Below are 20,380 nucleotides of genomic sequence, written 5' to 3'. Positions count from 1 at the left end.
GTTTTCAGTTTGCTACTTAAATGTCCATTGTCCTGAATCTCGTATTTTCATCACATACAGGCAGATTATCCTGATATGGCTTCTGATTTGTATGGACTGTGTTGATATTTTCACTTGTAGCTTGGCCGAAGCAGTGTTCATATAATTTAGGAGTAAAGAAGACAGCATACCTAGTAGTAGAAGTATTGATTCCTTGATAGGCATACAAAAAAGAAGAATCTTTTAACGAGCTAAAGTACACCACTTACACAGCCACCTCCCACCTACACACACACACACACACACACACACACACACACACACCTACCTTCACTTCTAAAGAAATTCCAGTAGGAATAGTCTCCCCTCCTGCTTGCTTCTTCAAATTTCTAGTGGATGCTGTTAATATAAATGACTCATCCCACCTTATATCATCTTGTCTTCCTCATCGTAAAAAGATAAATTGTTTGCTAGGAAGCTTCAGAAATTTACCCTCTTTGCTTGTTTATTGTCAGTTACTGTTTCACACTTCATATGCATTTGTTCTCGATGTGCCATGCCTTTATTCGTACTGGTCAAATTACTGAAAGTATGCTCTCCAGCTATCAGTTGGCTATCATTAGCAGCTCTTTGTGATTATTTCATTTGGTATTAGAAATTATTACCTGTTCACAGGCACAGTCTCATCTTTATTTTGACCAATTACCATTTTATTTTTCGGATTTGAGGTCCAACCCTATTTCTTTAGTAACAGGCTGTGTGTTTTAGACAATTTCGTAATACTTCTGATAAAATATGATCTGCTTGAAACAATAGTTTGAAACAGCTCTTTTGTGGTTGTGCTTGTGGACCCTAAGAAGGTAGCAGTTATAACATAATCCCAATTTCCATTGCTGTATATGAATGATTTTTATGGTCCTTGCACTCAAAGTTCCTTCTCAGCTGTGTCATCCTTAACTTTCACAGCTGCAACAGTTCAGTATGAATGTACCTGCTCATCGTACAATATAGTGGTATTTGTACTGTTAATGACGATGTAGGTACACAGCTACACAGTGTAGGTACTACATTCCTTTCTGAACAAAGGATGGAAGTGAAGTTAATCTTCTTCCTCATCTCCTCAGGAGAAAAATTGATGACTTTGGTAATTTCATGCCAATCATTATTTTTTATTTTATGTTGAAAACCTCTTGGCTCCCACAAGCACTTCCACATCTGATATTTTCAATTGCTGCCAAGACCTCTTTATTGCTAACATAAACAAGCATGACTATTGGATTACTGTTATTTAAAAATGCAGAGAAGTAGCTGATGGTGAAAGCAAGTGCTCTCTTCTGTTTGCAATTTGGGAAATGTGAATATCTTTTGATGATCTGCAAAAAATACTGACAACTGACAGAACGCAAAACTAACACCTACAGATGCAAAACTATATATATATATATATATATATATATATATAAAAACGAAGATGAGGTGACTTACCGAACAAAAGCGCTGGCAGGTCGATAGACACACAAACAAACACAAACATATGTTTGTGGTTGTTTATGTTTATGTTTATGTTTGTGTGTATGTTTGTGTTTGTTTGTGTGTCTATCGACCTGCCAGCGCTTTTGTTCGGTAAGTCACCTCATCTTTGTTTTTTTATATATAATTTTTCCCACGTGGAATGTTTCCTTCCATTATACTATATATATATATATATATATATATATATATAAGAAGTGGGTTTTAAGGGAGAGGGTAAGGAGTCATTCCAATCCCGGGAGCGGAAAGACTTACCTTAGGGGGAAAAAAGGACAGGTATACACTCGCACACACGCACATATCCATCCACACATACAGACACAAGCCATGTAGGTGAAGGATTAAGTGGGTGAGGGCAATGGATTGTTCAGTTTGGAACTGGTATAGGGACTGTTGGAAGGAAGGGTTGCAGCCAGAGATGGGAACTTTGAGTGTGAGGCCTTTGGGGGTAATGCCAAATGTCAGACAAGCCTGAGAAAATAAAATATGCAAGCGTAATCTGGCTAGGGCGAAGGCATGTTTGCGGAGGGAATGTAAATAAAACTTAATGGGGTCATTGTGGGGGTGTTGTGAGGGTGACATGGTATTAGAAGGTGGAAAGTGTAACATGAGGTGAAATGAAAATGAAAATAAAAATATATGGGGAGAGATAAAGGTGAACCGGAAAGAAACTGGAGATCTGGAATGAAAAAAGGCGAAAAGGTGTTGGTTACAGCTGGGCTATGTTGGACTTGGGTTGGTAGACAACGATGTGCATAAAGGTTAGGTGGTTGTGTTGCCGCCAAAACACGTTAAAGGACGGAGAAATTCGGGAAAATTTCGAAAAAACTGCGTGTAGTATATTAAAAGGAGTGGTATTGTGGTGGCAGATTATGAAAATGAGGCTAACAATTGTCTGACGCTTGTGTCTGTATGTGTGGATGGATATGTGCGTGTGTGCGAGTGTATACCTGTCCTTTTTTCCCCCTAAGGTAAGTCTTTCCGCTCCCGGGATTGGAATGACTCCTTACCCTCTCCCTTAAAACCCACTTCCTTTCGTCTTCCCCTCTCCTTTCCTCTTTCCTGATGAGGCAACAGTTTGTTGCGAAAGCTTGAATTTTGTGTGTATGTTTGTGTTTGTTTGTGTGTCTATCGACCTGCCAGCGCTTTTGTTCGGTAAGTCACCTCATCTTTGTTTTTATATATAATTTTTCCCACGTGGAATGTTTCCTTCCATTATATATATATATATATATATATATATATATATATATATATATATATATATATATATAGAGAGAGAGAGAGAGAGAGAGAGAGAGAGAGAGAGAGAGAGGGGGGGGCCATTTGATCTTGCTTCTCTTGCTTACACCAACAGGAAGTTGTGTTCAACGATGTTCATTCAATGATAATCAGTTCACTCTAGTGTAATCCAGCTATTAGAGATACATACTCCATTGTCCCTAGATACCATATTTACAGAATTGTAACTATTTTGGGTATGTGTTGTAGAGTTATGGCTTTGTAGTACCAGTCGCGGTGCACTGTTTGATAGTATATTTAAAACATTCTTGGTTTTTGCCAATGTTAATAGGAATTCTTGTATTATTTTATTTAAGAATAATGTTTTGCATATGTATCAATCCTGAAGACAGGTGCTTCAATCCACTGGTGGAAGGTTGTACTGCTGTAAGTGCTAGTATTTTTAATGTTATCAATTTAAATATTTGTTGTTGTTGTTTCGCTATCGTCCGCTGAAGATGTTACCCATGTGGTGAACTGTTGTGCACTTTATTTAAAAAAACAACTTCTTTACAGCTACTTAACCAAACATTTTCATAGGTGGTTGTGAAAGAGGTGTATGACACTTCGTTTATTGTTTTAATTAATTCAGGCTAGGGTTCCCCCCCCCCCCCCCCTCCCCCAGTAATGTCCCTTTTAAGACTAGTGGTATGCACATATTTGTTCATTTTATAGTGTAAATAATTTGATTTACAGAGTTCCAGTGTCATTATTTTGCGTATAAACCCTTTAGCAAATGAGATATGTCATTTTAGTTTTTTTCTGAATTTCGAAGTATTTTCTTACATTCCCTGTAGTTTTTAAATATATTTTTCTTTTATTGTCTGTTTTTTGTGGGTATAAAAATTAATGGTTTTACAGTAGTTGTATGGTGTTAGCCGTGTGTCGATTGTAACCTCAGAAAGGACTGAATTGTTTTGTGGAATTTTATATTGTACTTAATAGTGGTATCTGAATAGTACATACTGTAATCTAATTGTCTTATGAACAGACAAACTGATCACTCATCTGTGTTGTAGCTTATTGCTAGCCAAAGCTTGAGTAGTTTTGGATGCACACTCCTTCACATGCTATCATCGAACCAAGGAACAGCTTGAATAATTTCTATGTTGATTTTTCGGTTGATGACTATGCCAGCTGCTGTAGTTGCCAATTTTATTTTCCTCAGATTCAACAACAGCATTTTTTTTTAATCCAGTGATGGAGGAGGCTGTTTTCAGTACACTATAATGGCATATTTTCATTCAGTAAAGTATTTCACTGTATTTTAATTTTTTGTTCCACATTCTTCAACCCATCCAATAAAAGTCTGCGTCACCAATAATAAAAACGCTGTACAGAATACCGAAACAGTGAAAATGATTCTGTTATCAATACTGTGTAAACTGTTGAGTGAGGTTTTTATGCTAGGACATATATTGAAAGTTTGCCATATGCTGTGAAGGCCGTTTGGTTGGTGGCTTATATTTAAATGATATCCAAGAAATTTCTTGCAGCAAGTTTCATGAGAATCTTAAAGTAGTGTGAACTACAAGTGACTGTTTTTGCTTTGATGTATCACCTATATGCATGGAAATTTTTGTTTAACATTGATTAGTAGCACTGACCTCGCGACAGTACTCCAGTGTTTTGAGAACGTGCATAAAAAGATGTAAAGTGTAGAGCTCTCTGTTTATAACATTGCACTGTTCATGTCAACAGGGTTCATGAAATCCTTAATACACAACTGCTTTCAGACAGTAAATAAATAATTGTGCAAATTTTTATCTTTTGCCAACAAATCTGTGCTTCAGACAGGCCCATATTAAAAAAAATTAAAAGTAATGTTGTTTTTAGAATATATATCCTTGGGCTTACATCCATCTAGAAACAGTGTCTTACATAGAAGTTCTGCATTTACCAGAATAAATTTTGTAGCGTATTTACGAGTGTAACAGTAAAAATTCAGAGATGACTTGTGATAAATTAGTTTTGTTTGTGCTGTCACTTTTTTATGTTATTCCAGGTAGCACATTGCTCTGTTATACACTATTTCTCTTAGTGTTGTCACTGATTTCTGTGTTTTTATTTTCTAGGATGGAAATTCTTAGTAAACTTAATTCTCTTGTGAAGGAATGGATTTGTGAGGCTAGTGTGAAAAGGAATATGCCTCTGAATGTAGCAGAGCAAGTGGGCGGTAAAATATATACATTCGGATCGTATAGACTAGGTGTACATCACAAAGGAGCTGATATTGATGCTCTTTGTGTTGCACCAAGACACATCGAACGTTCCGATTATTTCACTTCATTTTTTGAACTCTTAAAGCAACAAAAGGAAGTCACAGATCTCAGAGTAAGTATAGAACAAAGTTGTTTTCATTGTTGGAGGGATATATAATGCAATGTGTATGTATATGTTATATAGCTGCAGCTCTTCTTCTTTGGTATTAACAATCACTACTTCATGGAGAGTACACCACTTTTCGCCTCACACACAGTGTGCTGGCAACTGTTCTGTGGACATACTGAACTAGAACCATGATTTGCAAAATGTTGTTGTTATTGTTTCCCAGTTTTTGTAATGTAGAGTAACAAGGTATAATCGATAGAGGGAAGGGATCTAAAAGACTGGAAGTAAAATAAAGAGTTAAAGTCTAGAAACCACTAACATCTTATATACAGGCTACTACTCAGCAGCTCTAGTTACAATGTTGCCTCTGCCCATGAAACTGACAGCACAGTGAGCTGAAAGTAAAGATGAAGAAATAGGACAATGCTAGGGAGATTCAAATGACCTTGCTGCAATTAACACCAAGGGGTTATGGAAAATATCCAGAGGTTCCACGAGTAAAACAAGGTAGAATGGGGAGCTGTGTCTGACCATACTAGATAGGGAAAACAAAGGAAGAGAGAGCCATAGAAAATGTGGTCAAAAGTGCTAAATAAGAGACATTGGATACCATTAAAATTTTTTTCAGTAATGAGTCACGAGACTCTGTGCAAACGGGGATAATTGTTTTAAGATAGACATGTGGAAAATAAGGCAGTATGTAAGGGAACATTAATTCCAAGTTTTCTAGATTGCAAATATAGACTAACTATTTCAAGGTATTCATGTAAATATGAGGTGGCCTTTCAATAACTTATAGTGTGGCAGGAGTAAGTAAGGGGTAGGGGGTAGGGACCAGAAAATATTGCTTCTATTTTTGGAAAATATTGCTTCTATTTTTGGAAAAATTGCATCTATTTTTGTCTCAACTATTATTTCAAAAAATCGATGGACACACACACACACACACACACACACACACACACACACACACACTAAAAAGGTTGTCACACTAGAAGAGTGAAGACAGACAAAGCCGTTATTCTTTGAAATTGACTATTTAAAAAAATAATAATAATAATATGCAGATTGGGAACTTTCGATGAGAATGTTTGGTTTTGCAAGAATTTCAAGAGCTTTTTTTCTGAAATGACTTTGTTTTCTTCGTTTGGCTGTATTTAAGCTTTCAGCAAATGATCATTCTATTGAAAAGAGTAGCATTTTTCTGCAAGAGAATTGACTGTGTCTCTGATTTAAGGTGTTTCTGGAAATTATTTGCTTTTTCTGCCCAATTTGACAATTACAAAATCTGCAGAATATTAAGTTAGGCTTTTTGTTGGCATTTATTTCTGTGCAATCCATGCGTGACATTGCCACATGTAGAACTGACAAGCCACTTAGTAACTCTATTTTAAATTCAGCTCTGTTGATAAACATCATGTCGGATTTTGTTTCTCAGGCGCTAAAGTGTAGAGTGCAGACACTGTACTCCTATAGTGGCAAACAGCTGTGAGCATAAACAAACAAGAATTTTGACCACTAGAGGGGAAGGGAGCAGTGCAGGGAAACAAGTCCCACCTCCCTCTTGCAGGGAAGCAACCTACACCCATATTCTGTGAAAGCTGTACTGACATAGGTATAACTGATCTCCTTTGGTGTTATAACGTGGTGGACCAGGATTAGTCGCTTCATTCATTTCAAAATAAGAAAAGAAAACAATGAGCAAAGTTCAACAAAAAGCATTCGGAAACAGCTACTGTGCAATTGCTTGTTGGGGTTGGCAGAGTATTGTTCATGACATAGCGTAGGCCGAACCTATAGTGGTATGTGACCCTACCATGGATCAGAACTTCAGCCACCTAATTTGCCATGCTAAAGTATCTGTATTATACCAACTTTTGAACTTAAGTAACAAACAAAAATGTCTTTCTTTGTTATAAAATGCTAGATCCCACAGCTGAGTACTATGTTGCATTGTGCGGCTTCCATCTTAAATAAACCATTCAACCCCCCACAATTGCCATGGCACCATACCATCAAAGTTGTTAATGTTTATGTACTTTTTATTACACAGACCGGTTCTGACGCGCATTACCTTTCCAAATTGGACTTGGCTAGATGATGTACAATGCCGGTAACTGAAAATTGGTTGCATATTTATATGTAGAAAATATAGCTGTTTTCAACTATCTCTGATAACACATTTCAGCTGGATTCAACTTGCTATAAAATAGTATATATCAGGTATTTTTGCATATTGAGGCAGAATTTAAAGCTACTTCATGTTTAATAAAAATGCGCCAAGATTTTTCCGGTTCCTAGTAAGGATCATATATGGATACAGGGAGGGGGTGGGGAGTTGGAGCAGCATGGCACCTTTACCACATCAACCTCTTTTGTTACAACTACCACCATCACCACTCTTGCTGGCCCTCTCACAGATGTGTTTCGTACCATCCTAAGTTTCCATTTGGCAGTCCCCAGCCTTAATCTGTAAATCCAAGTCGCACAGTTCCGAAAAGTCCAAAAGCTGTTTAGCGTTGTTGTAATTTATGTAGAGGGTTGAAAAATGAATTCAGATCAAATCATAATGCTAGAACACTTGTTTCATTATTGAAATTGGAACAAAATGAATATTGGAGAGGAAACTTGTGCCAAAGGCCATTTAGGACAGTGAAAAGTGAATATAAATCTTAATATTCCTGAAGACTTTATATTTTGGTCTACTTAATGTGAGTACAGCTTTGAACATTATGAGAGGGGACAAAAATATTTACAGAATTGTCATCTTCATGTTAGCTTCATGGCAGATAGCAATATTCACTGTAAAACAACCTGACAAGTTAGTAGTAATGTACTGTAGATAGGACTGCTTGTTTGCAGGTGTGGGTAATTATATTCGTTGAGAAATACCATTGTATAGTAAACCACAAACAGCAGATAAATGGTTTTCTGGTATAAACGAGGAGGAAACACCTTTTTCAAAGTAGCCACTTTCTTTCTAATTTAATGGATTATATGTAGCTGTTAAAAGCATAAACAGTATAGTGATTGCTTGTGTGTACAATTTCTTGTTCTTTTCTTAATGTATACCTTAATTCATTCCACATTCGTATAGGTTCTTATTGAGATCTATGGAACATGATGAATGAATAAATCTAATGCAGTAACTGTTTGGGTCTGAGTTCAATCTATCATTAAAGTGGTGTGCACATAAGAAGAAGGGTGGTAGGGCAAGGTGCAGTGACAAGAAGCAGTGTACTGTTTGATGCTTCAGGAAGTAGCAACATTCAGCTGTGTCTGTAGTGCACACCTCAGGGTGTGAGTAGAACATTTAGCATTGATTTTCATGTCATTTTAGGTACGGTAAGGTCACTTACCCACTACAGTGCTCATTGTGGGTGACATAAAGCAAACATGATAAGTTTTACATCAAAAAGCAACAGATATAGTTTTCCAAGTGCATAAATATCACTAGGGAGAGTCACGAAAAGAAACAGTGGCGTTGTATGGCGCCTATCTCTGCGTTACCAGTTATTAGGGCTGCAATGGCTGTAGTATGTGGTGACACCACAAAGTATTCTCTGTCTCTCTCTCTCTGCTCAGAAAATATAATGCAGCTGCCTTCTAACGTGTGCACCAATATAGTGTTTGTTATTTTTTTCCTGAAGCTATTGCGACCTTGAAACTGCAAGTACATACTCTGTATCATTTTTTCTATTCACTGAGGCATCAGTCAGTGCATGTTAATGTTTGAGATCTCATCACATTTAAAATAAAAAAGTTTATACAAAGGTTAAATGTCAAGCTGCTTGCTTATTTGTTCTCTCTGTCTCCTTCACAGGCTGTTGAAGAAGCATTTGTTCCTGTTATAAAAATGAATTTTGATGGTATAGAAATAGATATGTTATTTGCAAGACTGGCTTTAAAAGAAATTCCTGATACAATGGTAAGCCTTACTGATAGCTTAATAACTACTGTTGATGTTGATATTAATCTATGACTTCATCCTGTAAGGAATTAGGTGTGTGAAATGAGTAAACATTACTGGATTTTTGTTCATCTTGTCCATGTCAGTAACTAATTTATTATTTATGACAATTTATACAATGATTATTCCGTCTGTATTACAATATTATTATTATTATTATTATTATTATTATTATTATATTTTAGAAATTGGCAAAAAACCTCAAGTGACACATATAGAAAGATTTCAGCTGTTACAAGATTTTTCTATATTTTTAAAATAGGGATGTGTTATTTTAATTAAAAACACTTATGTTCAGCAAGACCGGCAGGTAATTTTGTAGCAATAAACCAGCATCTAACCTAAATTCAGTAATCTTCTGACTTAATTTTGCTCATATATGCCAGTGTATTTTGATGCCCACAAAAACAAAATTCTCACACAGCTAGCATCGAAACCAAGACCTTACATATGTGGTCTGACACCATATACAGTTGGCTGTCTCAGCAATGCAGAAAAAAAGGTGCAATTTTAATGCTTGGTAAGCAAAATCGTCCCTTCTGTTTTTCAAGTATGATGTGTTCTGTACTAAGATCCACAGGGTGAATGGCTTTAGTGTGAGAGTGCTGGCATATTAAACTACTGTATGACCTTGTTTTTATGTTCCCGGAATTAATGTCTTTCTGCTGTTTATGACAATTTTTATAGCTCCCATAAAATTTCTTATGTTCACAGTGTTAATTTGCATCTAATTTTACGTTTACATACTTCTAATTTTCTCACAATTTATGCTGTATGGGACAGTGTTCATGGAGAAAAAAATGATGTGGTATAAAATTACACTGGCATAACTTCGGCCTTCAAGTAGTGTTTAGAATTGTTACATGGTTAAGTTTCTTGACAGCAGGGTACTCTACTCAACAGATCTGATTTGGGGAAAAATCAGAACAATTTGTGCTTTATATCTTGCCGCTGCCAAGCTCTCCTCGGCGTGGTGGGTGATGGGAGTAACTAGGTTTGTTCCAGTTAAGGTATCATGATCAGTCACAACCATTTTCAAACTGTCTACGCTACACATGCACAAATTCATGGTCATCATGACACCTCAAATGCATATTTCGTGTGTTTCGTTGTGAGGCACAGTACCTAAGGATTACTACAGCTCAAGAAACACAGAACAACTCATATGCAAACATAGCACAAAATATTGGTGCCATGTTTCCTTATTTAAATAATGAACGACACAGTTGCTGGCTTTCCAGAAAACATCGATTATGTCAAATGTTTCTACTTCCCAAACAGTTACCAGTTCCATTTACACCTGTGGCTAAACAGAGTACAAAGTCCAGATAACCTTTATTTCATAATAAACAAGTCCCTGATACGTATTATGATGCCTGTTATGTACACATATGATACATAAACTACCCATATGCAATTTTACTGCTTAAAAAGTTATTTCCTATGTTTTATATTTTCTTGCATTTTACACTATTTTTTAAAGCTCCTTGAAAAGTGTAAAATTGGGGTTTCTCTGTATATCACAATTAAGCCTGTGTTCTCCCCTTGTGAGAAAAATTGTTCTGTGCTGTTTGTTTATAAAAGGGCCCAGAATAAATAAGATATTATATGTGAATGAGATTGGATTCTTTGAAAAACACAAAATACATTCAATTTTTATAAAAAAAAATCAAGTGCACGAATTTTAATAGCCTATGGTTTATTTAGACAAAATGTGGATTCATACAGATTATATTGTGGGTAAATACTGGCAAAATGGAGTATTGTCAAACAAAAGTGCCTTCTGTGTTTAATTACCATATTGCGTAGGGGGTTGGCGTTCAGATGTGTAGTGTGTGACAGTGCTCCACCTGTGAGAACACTGCAGTGTATGCTATTACTAAGTCCCTTTCCTGTTTTCATTTCTTAAGCACAACTGTGCTTGCCAGCCTTGCCAGATCATCAGTTAGCTTTGTCGGGTAATGCAGACAACATTTCCAGGGTTAATCTTGCATTCCATTTTACATTTTATTGTTTAAAATAGTGAAGCAGTGTCTTGTTTTCTGTTGTGATTAATAAAAGATAAGGTTTCTTGTTGTACTGCATCTGCGTGTGTTAGTATTTTAAGTTATAGTTTGGTTCAGTATTCAGTATTAATTTAGTCTTATCAGAGTGTCACTAAATGTTTTAAACTGTGCCAGTGGGAACTGTTGGCATCTGTAAGAATACTTGGTGCATAAAATAATAATTTTATTATGTGATTGAATATGAATTATTTGATTTGGTATCCTATCTCATTTTGTTATCATTAGGATAATTCATTCAAAGTTATGTTGTAATTTAAAGTGAGCGTTTTAATTCACAACTATACCCCATTTGAAAATAGCCTTTTCAGTAAAAGCTTTTTACCATTTTCTTAATGAGATGTAAGTATCAAAGGTAACATATTTTTTCCCTTAGTTTTACATTAAACTAGTGTTTTGTGAAGTAGTGGGCTCTGTCCAGGATACATCTTAGATTTAGATTTAACCCATTGACCATTCTGGTTCCTTTATCCCTAAGAGCTCTGTGCGTGTGTGTGGGGAGGGGGGGGGGGGGGTGTATCAAGGACCATTTTGAGTTGCAATGGTCAAACATTGTGTGTTACAGTATGGGTAGGTTTCAGCCTCTCTATCGCATAGCTGATGAGGCATCTGGAAGTGACCTATGCACTGAGCTAATGAAGGAACATTCCTAAGCAGTCACTCTGTGGTATACTTTTATTACAGTGACCCAGATTTTTTGTGTGTGTGACTTCTGTGATCAATATAGAAGTCAAAAACTAAAACTTCAGCCGTTTTGGTGGCCTGCATAGCGTATTACAGTTAGCTTCCAAAGAAATGCTAATTGCTCTGTGCAGTAGCTTGTGCAGTATGTATGTATATGTTATAAAGAATCCTTTTAAAAGGTATAAAAGTTAACTGGTCAAACATAGTGCTATTATTTGTTTGCCTTAGTAAAACACAGATCTCTTGTTTTCAATATTATGATAAGGAAAGTTGCCACTCACCATATAGCGGAGATGCTGAGTCGCAAGCCGGCCGAAGTGGCCGTGCGGTTAAAGGCGCTGCAGTCTGGAACCGCAAGACCGCTACGGTCGCTGGTTCGAATCCTGCCTCGGGCATGGATGTTTGTGATGTCCTTAGGTTAGTTAGGTTTAACTAGTTCTCAGTTCTAGGGGACTAATGACCTCAGCAGTTGAGTCCCATAGTGCTCAGAGCCATTTGACCCATTTTTTTGCTGAGTCGCATACAGGCACAACAAAAATACTCTCACAATTGTTTTGTTATTTAAAGAAGATTCTGCGAATGCAGAGCTTCAGTGAAATTAAGAGGGTGTTGTTTGTTGGTAGGGGACCATTATTAAGTTGGTTTGACGAGATCGGGGAGGGGAGGGGGTAGAGCGTGACAACAGTGTTTAACTAAATACAATAACGCACTTTAAAAGAAAGTCATTGTGGAGAGTCATACTCTCAAACTTCTGAGAGCTAACTTTCCAAGAAGCATTACTTCCTCAAATTTACATTACTGCATAATGATCATGAGAATAAAATTGGAGAAATTTGGGTTTCTACAAATGGTTACTGACAATCATTATTTGTGCTTTTGTTTGTGAATGTTACAAGAAGGGAGAAAAATAATTATATGATACATTATGTACTGTCCTCCAAATAGTAGTATATTCCAAAGTATGGGTATAGGGTAAATATAGACTGAACAGTTGACCAATTAGGCACTAAAAAAAAGTGCAGCTACGTTTGTTTGAATGTGAATATTGTATGGTAGAATTAGTATCTGACTTTTAATTTACCAAACTACAATAATTCACAGTGGCTGACACTCTTTAAATCTTGCAGTTTAAGGGGCCGTTAAGCCTTCCAGTTTAGATGCTAATTACTATATTCACTCATCTGCAAAGTAGATGTGTTGGATGTGTATATTATATGTTTGTGTATTTATAATTCTATCTGTGTCAATTGTTACAGGACTTGAGAGATGACTGTCTTTTAAAAAATCTTGATCAAAAATGTGTGAGAAGTTTGAATGGCTGCCGAGTGACTGATGAAATCCTTAGGTTGGTTCCAAATATTGAGAGCTTCCGTTTGGCCCTTCGAACAATAAAACTTTGGGCGAAAAGTGAGTAGTGATAAAATGTTGTCTTTTAAAGACCTAACTTTCAAGGGAAATATAACTTTTTCAGTACTTTAAGAACATACCTCATGAATTTATAAAAAAGCTGTTTCTTTTCTGTACTGAGTATTTTTATACATGTAATGCTGTTTACTAACTGAACATCTTTACATACAAAAGCAGTGTAAGGATGAAAGTGGCAGAAAACAGCAGACTGAGCATGGACTGACAATAAGCTTGGAAAGAAGGCAGAAGTGATATAGGGGTGGGATAAAGGAATGGAGTATGAAGCAAAGGAGCAAGTGTGCCCCACCACCGCCACACATGGTTGTGCACATGTTGCCCCCCCCCCCCCCCCCTTTACACACACACACACACACACACACACACACACACACACACACACACAGAGAGAGAGAGAGAGAGAGAGAGAGAGAGAGAGAGAGAGAGATATATATATATATATGAAGTCTTGGGAATGTCTCTCAACAGTTGAAGTTGTAACAAAATCTTAAGAATATTTCAAATCGCTTAAGTGATTATACATATGGCACAAACAGTAAGTAACACAAACATATTTTAGAATGAGAGACATTATTATCTCTATAAGGTAAGAATAAGGGGAAACCGTACTGGTAGAAGTGCTGTCAGCAAGTTATGAGATAGAAAAGGATAGATTGCTACACAAACGTTAAAGCAAAAAAGTAGATGAATTGAAAATATTTACTACAAAAGATTATATTGTTTTAATGGCTTCATTTGTGGCCCAATATGACTGTCCAACTCCCCCATCCCAGCAGAGTCGTGCTTAAGTGATAGGGGTAAAATATGCCCCCAAAATGGATGTTTTTTGCAATTTTTTCTGTTATTTTTAGTGTTATGTCTCGTGAAGGGCTCAGGTATTGTTAGTGTGGTCCTGTTAAAAGCTGTAGACACTGAATTTTGCATTTCTTGGACTACCTGTTCCCAGACTAGTGCTCATCAAAGTTGGACAAATTTTCATATTTATGAAAAAAATTTCATTTTAACTTCTGATTTTTGGTAATATCATTTAAAGTTACCCATCTATCAATAAAGTGGTCTCTAAAAAATTTATAGAGGAATAAGTTCTGCATCCTGTGAGACCAAAAGTGAATGTTTTGGACCACCCGTTTCCGTACAACTCCACCTTAAAGTTGGACCATTTCCCACCATCTATGAAAACTGTTTAAAGTGAAGTTCTGCAATAATTGTTATTTACACTATATTAAATGTAGTAATATGGTACTCGTTTGTACTAGTCTTGTACTTGGTAAATATAGTGGTACAATAAAATATTAAAAGTGTAACATATATAAAAAGATAATATTAAGAAATGGTTTCATGTAGAATATGATGAGGTCCACTAATACGAAGATGGAGGCAGGATAAGAAACTCGGTTCTCTGAAATCGATTAGTGAGGATTATATTTCATGATAAGAAAAATTGTGGGTAAAGGTATGAAGATGAAATGAGGAGAAAATAGGTAGGTTCACAAATTTCACAGGCATCAATCCCTTGCTTGTTTTTGGATCAGTCGGCAACTCAGAGTCTGTAATTTTCGATTGGGAATTTGTTGCTCCCACCACTCAGATTCTCAAAGTCTGTAATTTTTGTCTCCCCATAGGTGCATTCCAGATCTTTGTCAGCATCTGGTTTTTCAGTTTCATCTGGTTGGGAGAAATTAGTGCAGGAGTTCCCTTTCCAATTGGTACAAATCAAAGAGCAGTTAATCCCAGCCTTCTGGCACCCACAACCATCTCACACCACTTGTTGCATTTGCAGAAAATTGTGGAGAGAAGAGACTGCAGAGCTGTTTTCGTGAAAGTAAAAACGTGGTCAAGACCAGACTTTGAAGCCTGCCAAGCCCAGAGGAGGAGATCCACCTGGTGTCGTAACTACATTTGTAGTTTTAGGTAAATACTCAAGCAGTGTTGCTGGGCTGTGTTAGATGTTATTGGTATGGATGTCAGGTTGAATTTGAATTTCACAAGGGCTTTGGAAAAGAGGTTGAATCACAATTTATCTAAAGTATCTTGTGCTCTATCTTCGTAGAGGTTTGTTAAAACCCGTACACCAGCTTTGGCAGTAGCTTCTGCTTGAATGGCATGCTCGAAGAAATGTTTGATTTCTTCTAGAAGAAATTTATTTTCGACAGACAGCTTGACCATCTTCTTGTTCTGCCTGAAGAGTGCTAAATTTGTGTCGCAGCCACTTGTGGCATGGAGAAATATGAGTGGCCTTCTGACGTCTGCCAGTTTGAAGCTGTTGGGACCAAATACTTTTGATGGTGTCATTCCTCTTCCAGGTTTTGAGAATTATATAATTGCTGATGTGGCTAGGCATTGAGCATGATAAGAACATCGGCATCTTCACCAACTACTTCTCACGCTCCAGTGATAGCTCAAGGGCCATGGCAACAATCAGATGATCTGTGCCTCCAATAGCTTGCTGTACTGAGCAGCCTTTTCCTTTGAGCCTCTCAGTAAGCAAGCTTATGAGACACACGTTATTTCTGTCACTGGAAAAGAATAGTGCCCGAGTCATGGTCACCAACAGTAACTCTGTAAAGGTGATCTCAGAAGTATTGTTTGGTTTGCTTCAGCAGAGGCGCTCAGCATATTTGGTGTACAAGTCTTCTGGGTAGCCATCAAACACCACGTGTGTTGCACTTGGGCTATAATGTCTTTTTAGGCAGTCAGCATATTTCCTTAGGATTAGTTGGAATGTTTCACCATTCTTTCACACAACCCAGTAGGGAAGAAATCTACCATCAACGACAAAAGTTGCTCCTTCCAGGTTGACCTGATTCACTGGTGTGAACAAGTCGTATAACACTGACTTGAGTCTTCCTCATTCCAACTGCATCAAACAGAGAGAGAGGATAGGTGCCAGTACATAACAGAATAATTCTTTAAGCAACAACAAAAAAATTCTCTACTCTTACTCACAACCTACACAATCAATGCGAGTTGGTCCAAATTTAAGGTGGAGCTGTACGGAAATGAGTGGTCAAAAAGACTCGCTCTTGTTCTCACAGAATGCAAAATTCATTTCTCTATAACTTTTTTATTGACCACTTTATTGGTAGATGAGTTGTTTTAGGTGATATTACCAAAAAGCAGAAGTTAAAACAAAAATATGTAAAATTTATCCAACTCTGATGAGCACTAGTATGGGAACGATTGGTCCAAAAGACGTGTTCTGGTCTCATTCAATGCGAAATTTAATGCCTTACGTCTTTTAATAGGACCATGTTTTCTCTACTGTGAGTTCTTCACTAGATACAAGTATTAAACCACAACAATACCCCCCTTTTGGGGGTACATTTTTATGCCCCACCACTTAAGCTTAACTCTGCGGAGAGGCGGGCTTAGGATCATCATAGTGGACCACAAATGAAGCCATTAAAACAATAAAACCTTTTGCATCAGCTATTTCTGATTTGCTGCTCACCATATAGCGGAGATGCTGAGTCAGAGATAGGCACAACAAAAAGACTGGCACAAAATAAGCTTTCAGCCGAAAGCTTATTTTGTGACAGTCTTTTCATTGTGCCTATCTCTGACTCAGCATCTCCGCTATATGGTGAGTAGCAACTATCCTTTTCATAATATTGTTACACTCCAGCCTGGATTTTCCATTGTTTTATTTCTGATTCAGACTTTATGCCTACTGGCCTTTTCGCCGTAAAGATGACCCGTTGAGTTGCAGACCGACATGACAGACAGACTGTTACACATTATAGCTTTCAGTCAAAGCCTTCTTCAGCAAAGGAAACACACACACACACACACACACACACACACACACACACACACAACCAAGCAAGCACATCCCATACACATATGGCCACTACCACTGGCAGCTCTGACAGGAATTAAGAGATAAGGGAAGCCCAGACTGACCGTGACAAAGTGTCTTAGACCGCGCAGCTGCCCCATGCGGCGCATCACTCCTTTGTCGACCTCAAAACTCAACACACAATGCTTAACTATGTTCACTGCTTAACTATGTCCACTGCTTCAGTAGCATATGATATTGTAGGAACAGGCAAAGGCTCTGATTCTTGTCTTCACTTTCTTCTTGTTTCTCTGCCATTTGCTCCAGCAACACTTCATCAATTATCACTGATTGACAGACATCTACACCTTTTTCATGTTCAACAAAGTCATCAAAATTAAGATAGTCAGTTTTCATCTTGCTCCATTATTTCTTGCCACTGTTCGGCTGCAATTCCTTCGTTTTCTGGTGAGAAGTATTCTCTAAAGAAAGCTAACTCTCTTGAAGCAGTTTGAAATTGTGATTTCTTGCATGGAATTCAAGGAACTTCTTCAAAAATGTGTAGTGTCCAAGATCATTACCATTTTCATTCCATTATGAAGACAGGCCAGCCCCTTCTGTACAAGAATTTTTGTCTCAGGTATTTTATAATTCATTGGTTGGAGGGGGTGAGGGTGGTTTGTGCAGCTGGGAGGAAAAACGCTACATTTATATCACGCAGATACACTGTATCTTGGGGACGCACAGCACAGTGGTCAATAAACGAGATGATTTTCCTATTTCTAACACCTAACCTTGCATCATAGTCAGGCAAGAACTGTTCAGATGTAGTTGTTGTTACCCAAGCTTTCACATTAGACATATATTTACTTGGAAATGTCAACACATTTTTAAAGCATCATGGACTCGGTATTTTCAGTTATCCATGGCACCAATTTTTCTGTTCCTCTTTCATTACAACATAATAAAACAGTTAGCTTCCCTTTACTAAATTTTCTGGTGAGGCGTTTCTGTGGTGTGCTATAGTGTGCTGTGCTGAACTCAAGATCTTTATCTGGGTCCACATCTGCCTTCAGTACTCTGCAAGCCATCTGATGTAGTGTGGCAGAGGGTACTGCTGGTACTACTGAATGACCAGTGTTCCACTCGCGAATGGCATGTGGGAAGAATGATTGTTGGTAAGCCTAAGCTCTAATTTCTCAAATTTTCTCATCGTGGTCATTTTGCAAGATGTATGTGAGAGGAAGTAATATGTTGACTGACTCTCTTGAAATTTCAAGTGTGAACCTCTCCATTATGCACAATGCCTCTCTTGTAATGTCTGCTTCTGGAATTTTTTGAGCATCTCTGAAGAACACTGACCAAATGGTCCCATAACAAAACATCCCACTCTTCATTGGATCTTCTCTATCTCGTCTACTAATCCTACCTGGCAAGGGCCCCAGATTGATGAACAGTATTCAAGAATCAGTTGAACATGTGCATTATAAGCCACTTTCCTATTTGTGTAATGTGTTTATTCCTCTTACGGCCACTCTGGGTAGTTGCTCCTGGGTAGTTGCTCCTAGTATTTTACAGTAGGTACATTTTTCAGCAATTTGTCAACAGTAGTTTAGTTGTACAGCAGCAGATTTATTTTCCTTTGTATGCACAATATATTACATTTATTTACGTTCTGGGTCAACTGCCAAAACCTGCACCTTTCATCGATCCTCTGTAGGATCCTACAAATCGATTTTGTATTGTGGTGTTACTGCTTTCTTACATTCAATCTCACCATCTGCAAACAGTCACAAACAGCTTATTCTGCTTTCTACTGTATATTTTACATACATTGTAAATAATAATGGTTCTATCACACGTCTTTGAGTTTCTCCGGAAATTACCTTTACATCTGTTGTTTTTGTTCCATTAAGAGCAAAGTGTTGAGTTATGTCTGCAAGGAAGTCCAATTGCGAATCTGGTCCAATGCTTGGTTAGCTCATATTTTTTTCACTAAACAGCAGGGCAGGATGGTGTGAAATGTCTTCCTGAAGTGAAGGAATGCAGCGTCTCCTGAGTGCCATTGTCTACAATGCTATGGATCTCGTGGAGGAACAGAGGGAACTGAGTTTTGCGAGATCCGTGTTTGCTGTATCCATGTTGATTTTTATAGAGGCAATTTCCATTCTTCAAAGAGCCATAATTTGGTTCTTGAGCATAAAACACGTTCCATAATTCTACTACAGTTTTGACGTCAATGATATAGGCCTAAAGCACCTGACGAGATTCGAACCCACAGCCTTCTGCATGTAAGGACTATGCCTTAACCATTATGCTAAGTCAAGCAGTAGGTGAAAAAATAAGCCCATTTTATCTGTATTAAAAACATCATTTTTACTTTACCTTTTTACGATTGATGGTAGAGTATTTTTCCACAATTTAACAGTGTCAGTGTTTGCGCTTCCAGCCTCACCTCAAACACATTTGTACAATAAACAATGTCAGTCTTTGAATTTTTCAATCTAACCATTAGAGGCTTTGAAATATGTGAGTTCCAACTTTTGTGCCAAATATATTGCTTTAGCATGAACCACAGTACCATTAGTTGGAATATTCAAAGCAGGGACAACACGGAAATGAGTGACATACTAACAAGATTCCACTGTAATGTCTGACCTAGTTAGGTACATCATTAATAAATTGAGAACAGTAACAGAGGTATCAGACTTAAAGCTGTACTGGTTGCATATTATGCTTTTGACTGAAAAATGTTCTGTTTGTCAAGAAGGCTACAATCTTAGTACATACCTGTACCTTAAATTCCCTAAGTGCCCTCCCCTTTCAGTCTCCAAATAAGATGTGATATGCAAGCACAAAACAATTTCCAAAATCCTTCTATAAATTGATACAATTGACATAGGTCTCCAGTTCAGAGTATTTGATCTGTGACATTTCTAAAAGCCTGAAATTTTTTGCACATTTTCCAATTGTGTGAGATGCTCCTTTGTTTCTGCGAGCTAATGACAATAGACTGTTGTGAGAAGGAGAGCAAATTTTCTTATATATTTTATATAAACTGCTGAAAAAAATTTTGCAACAACTACATAATTGTGAAGGTGTGTGGGCTTAATTGACTGGGAGCAGAGAATGAAAGAATAAGCCCTGTGAAACCAACAAAGTAACTTTACTGTGAAGTAAATATGAAAGAAGACGAAAACAAAGGCAGTCTGTGTAAAAGTGCACATTGACGAAATCAAAATCTACTTCTGGGTAACATGTAGTAATATATTGCTCACCCTGTGAATTGTGATATTTCTGGATATTTCACACCATATTGCCCACAAAGTGGCTGAGACA

At 37.3% G+C, this 20,380-nt stretch overlaps 1 protein-coding gene across 4 annotated transcripts in view; it reads left to right on the top strand.

The window, feature by feature from the left end:
* LOC124615409 (poly(A) polymerase type 3-like) overlaps positions 1-20,380 on the top strand; it is a 177,875-nt gene that overhangs the window by 37,587 nt on the left and 119,908 nt on the right. For all 4 annotated transcript variants that reach the window (XM_047143268.1, XM_047143266.1, XM_047143270.1 and 1 more), the window contains 3 exons: positions 4,866-5,124; positions 8,945-9,049; positions 13,095-13,245. In XM_047143268.1, the coding sequence (XP_046999224.1) occupies positions 4,866-5,124; positions 8,945-9,049; positions 13,095-13,245 (515 nt within the window). The remainder of the gene's footprint in view (positions 1-4,865; positions 5,125-8,944; positions 9,050-13,094; positions 13,246-20,380) is intronic.

The sequence above is a fragment of the Schistocerca americana genome, chromosome 5 (genome assembly GCF_021461395.2).
Source record: "Schistocerca americana isolate TAMUIC-IGC-003095 chromosome 5, iqSchAmer2.1, whole genome shotgun sequence".
NCBI lineage: Eukaryota > Metazoa > Arthropoda > Insecta > Orthoptera > Acrididae > Schistocerca > Schistocerca americana.
Note: the sequence above shows the minus strand (reverse complement) of the source record. Positions and strands in the feature narration are given on the sequence as shown.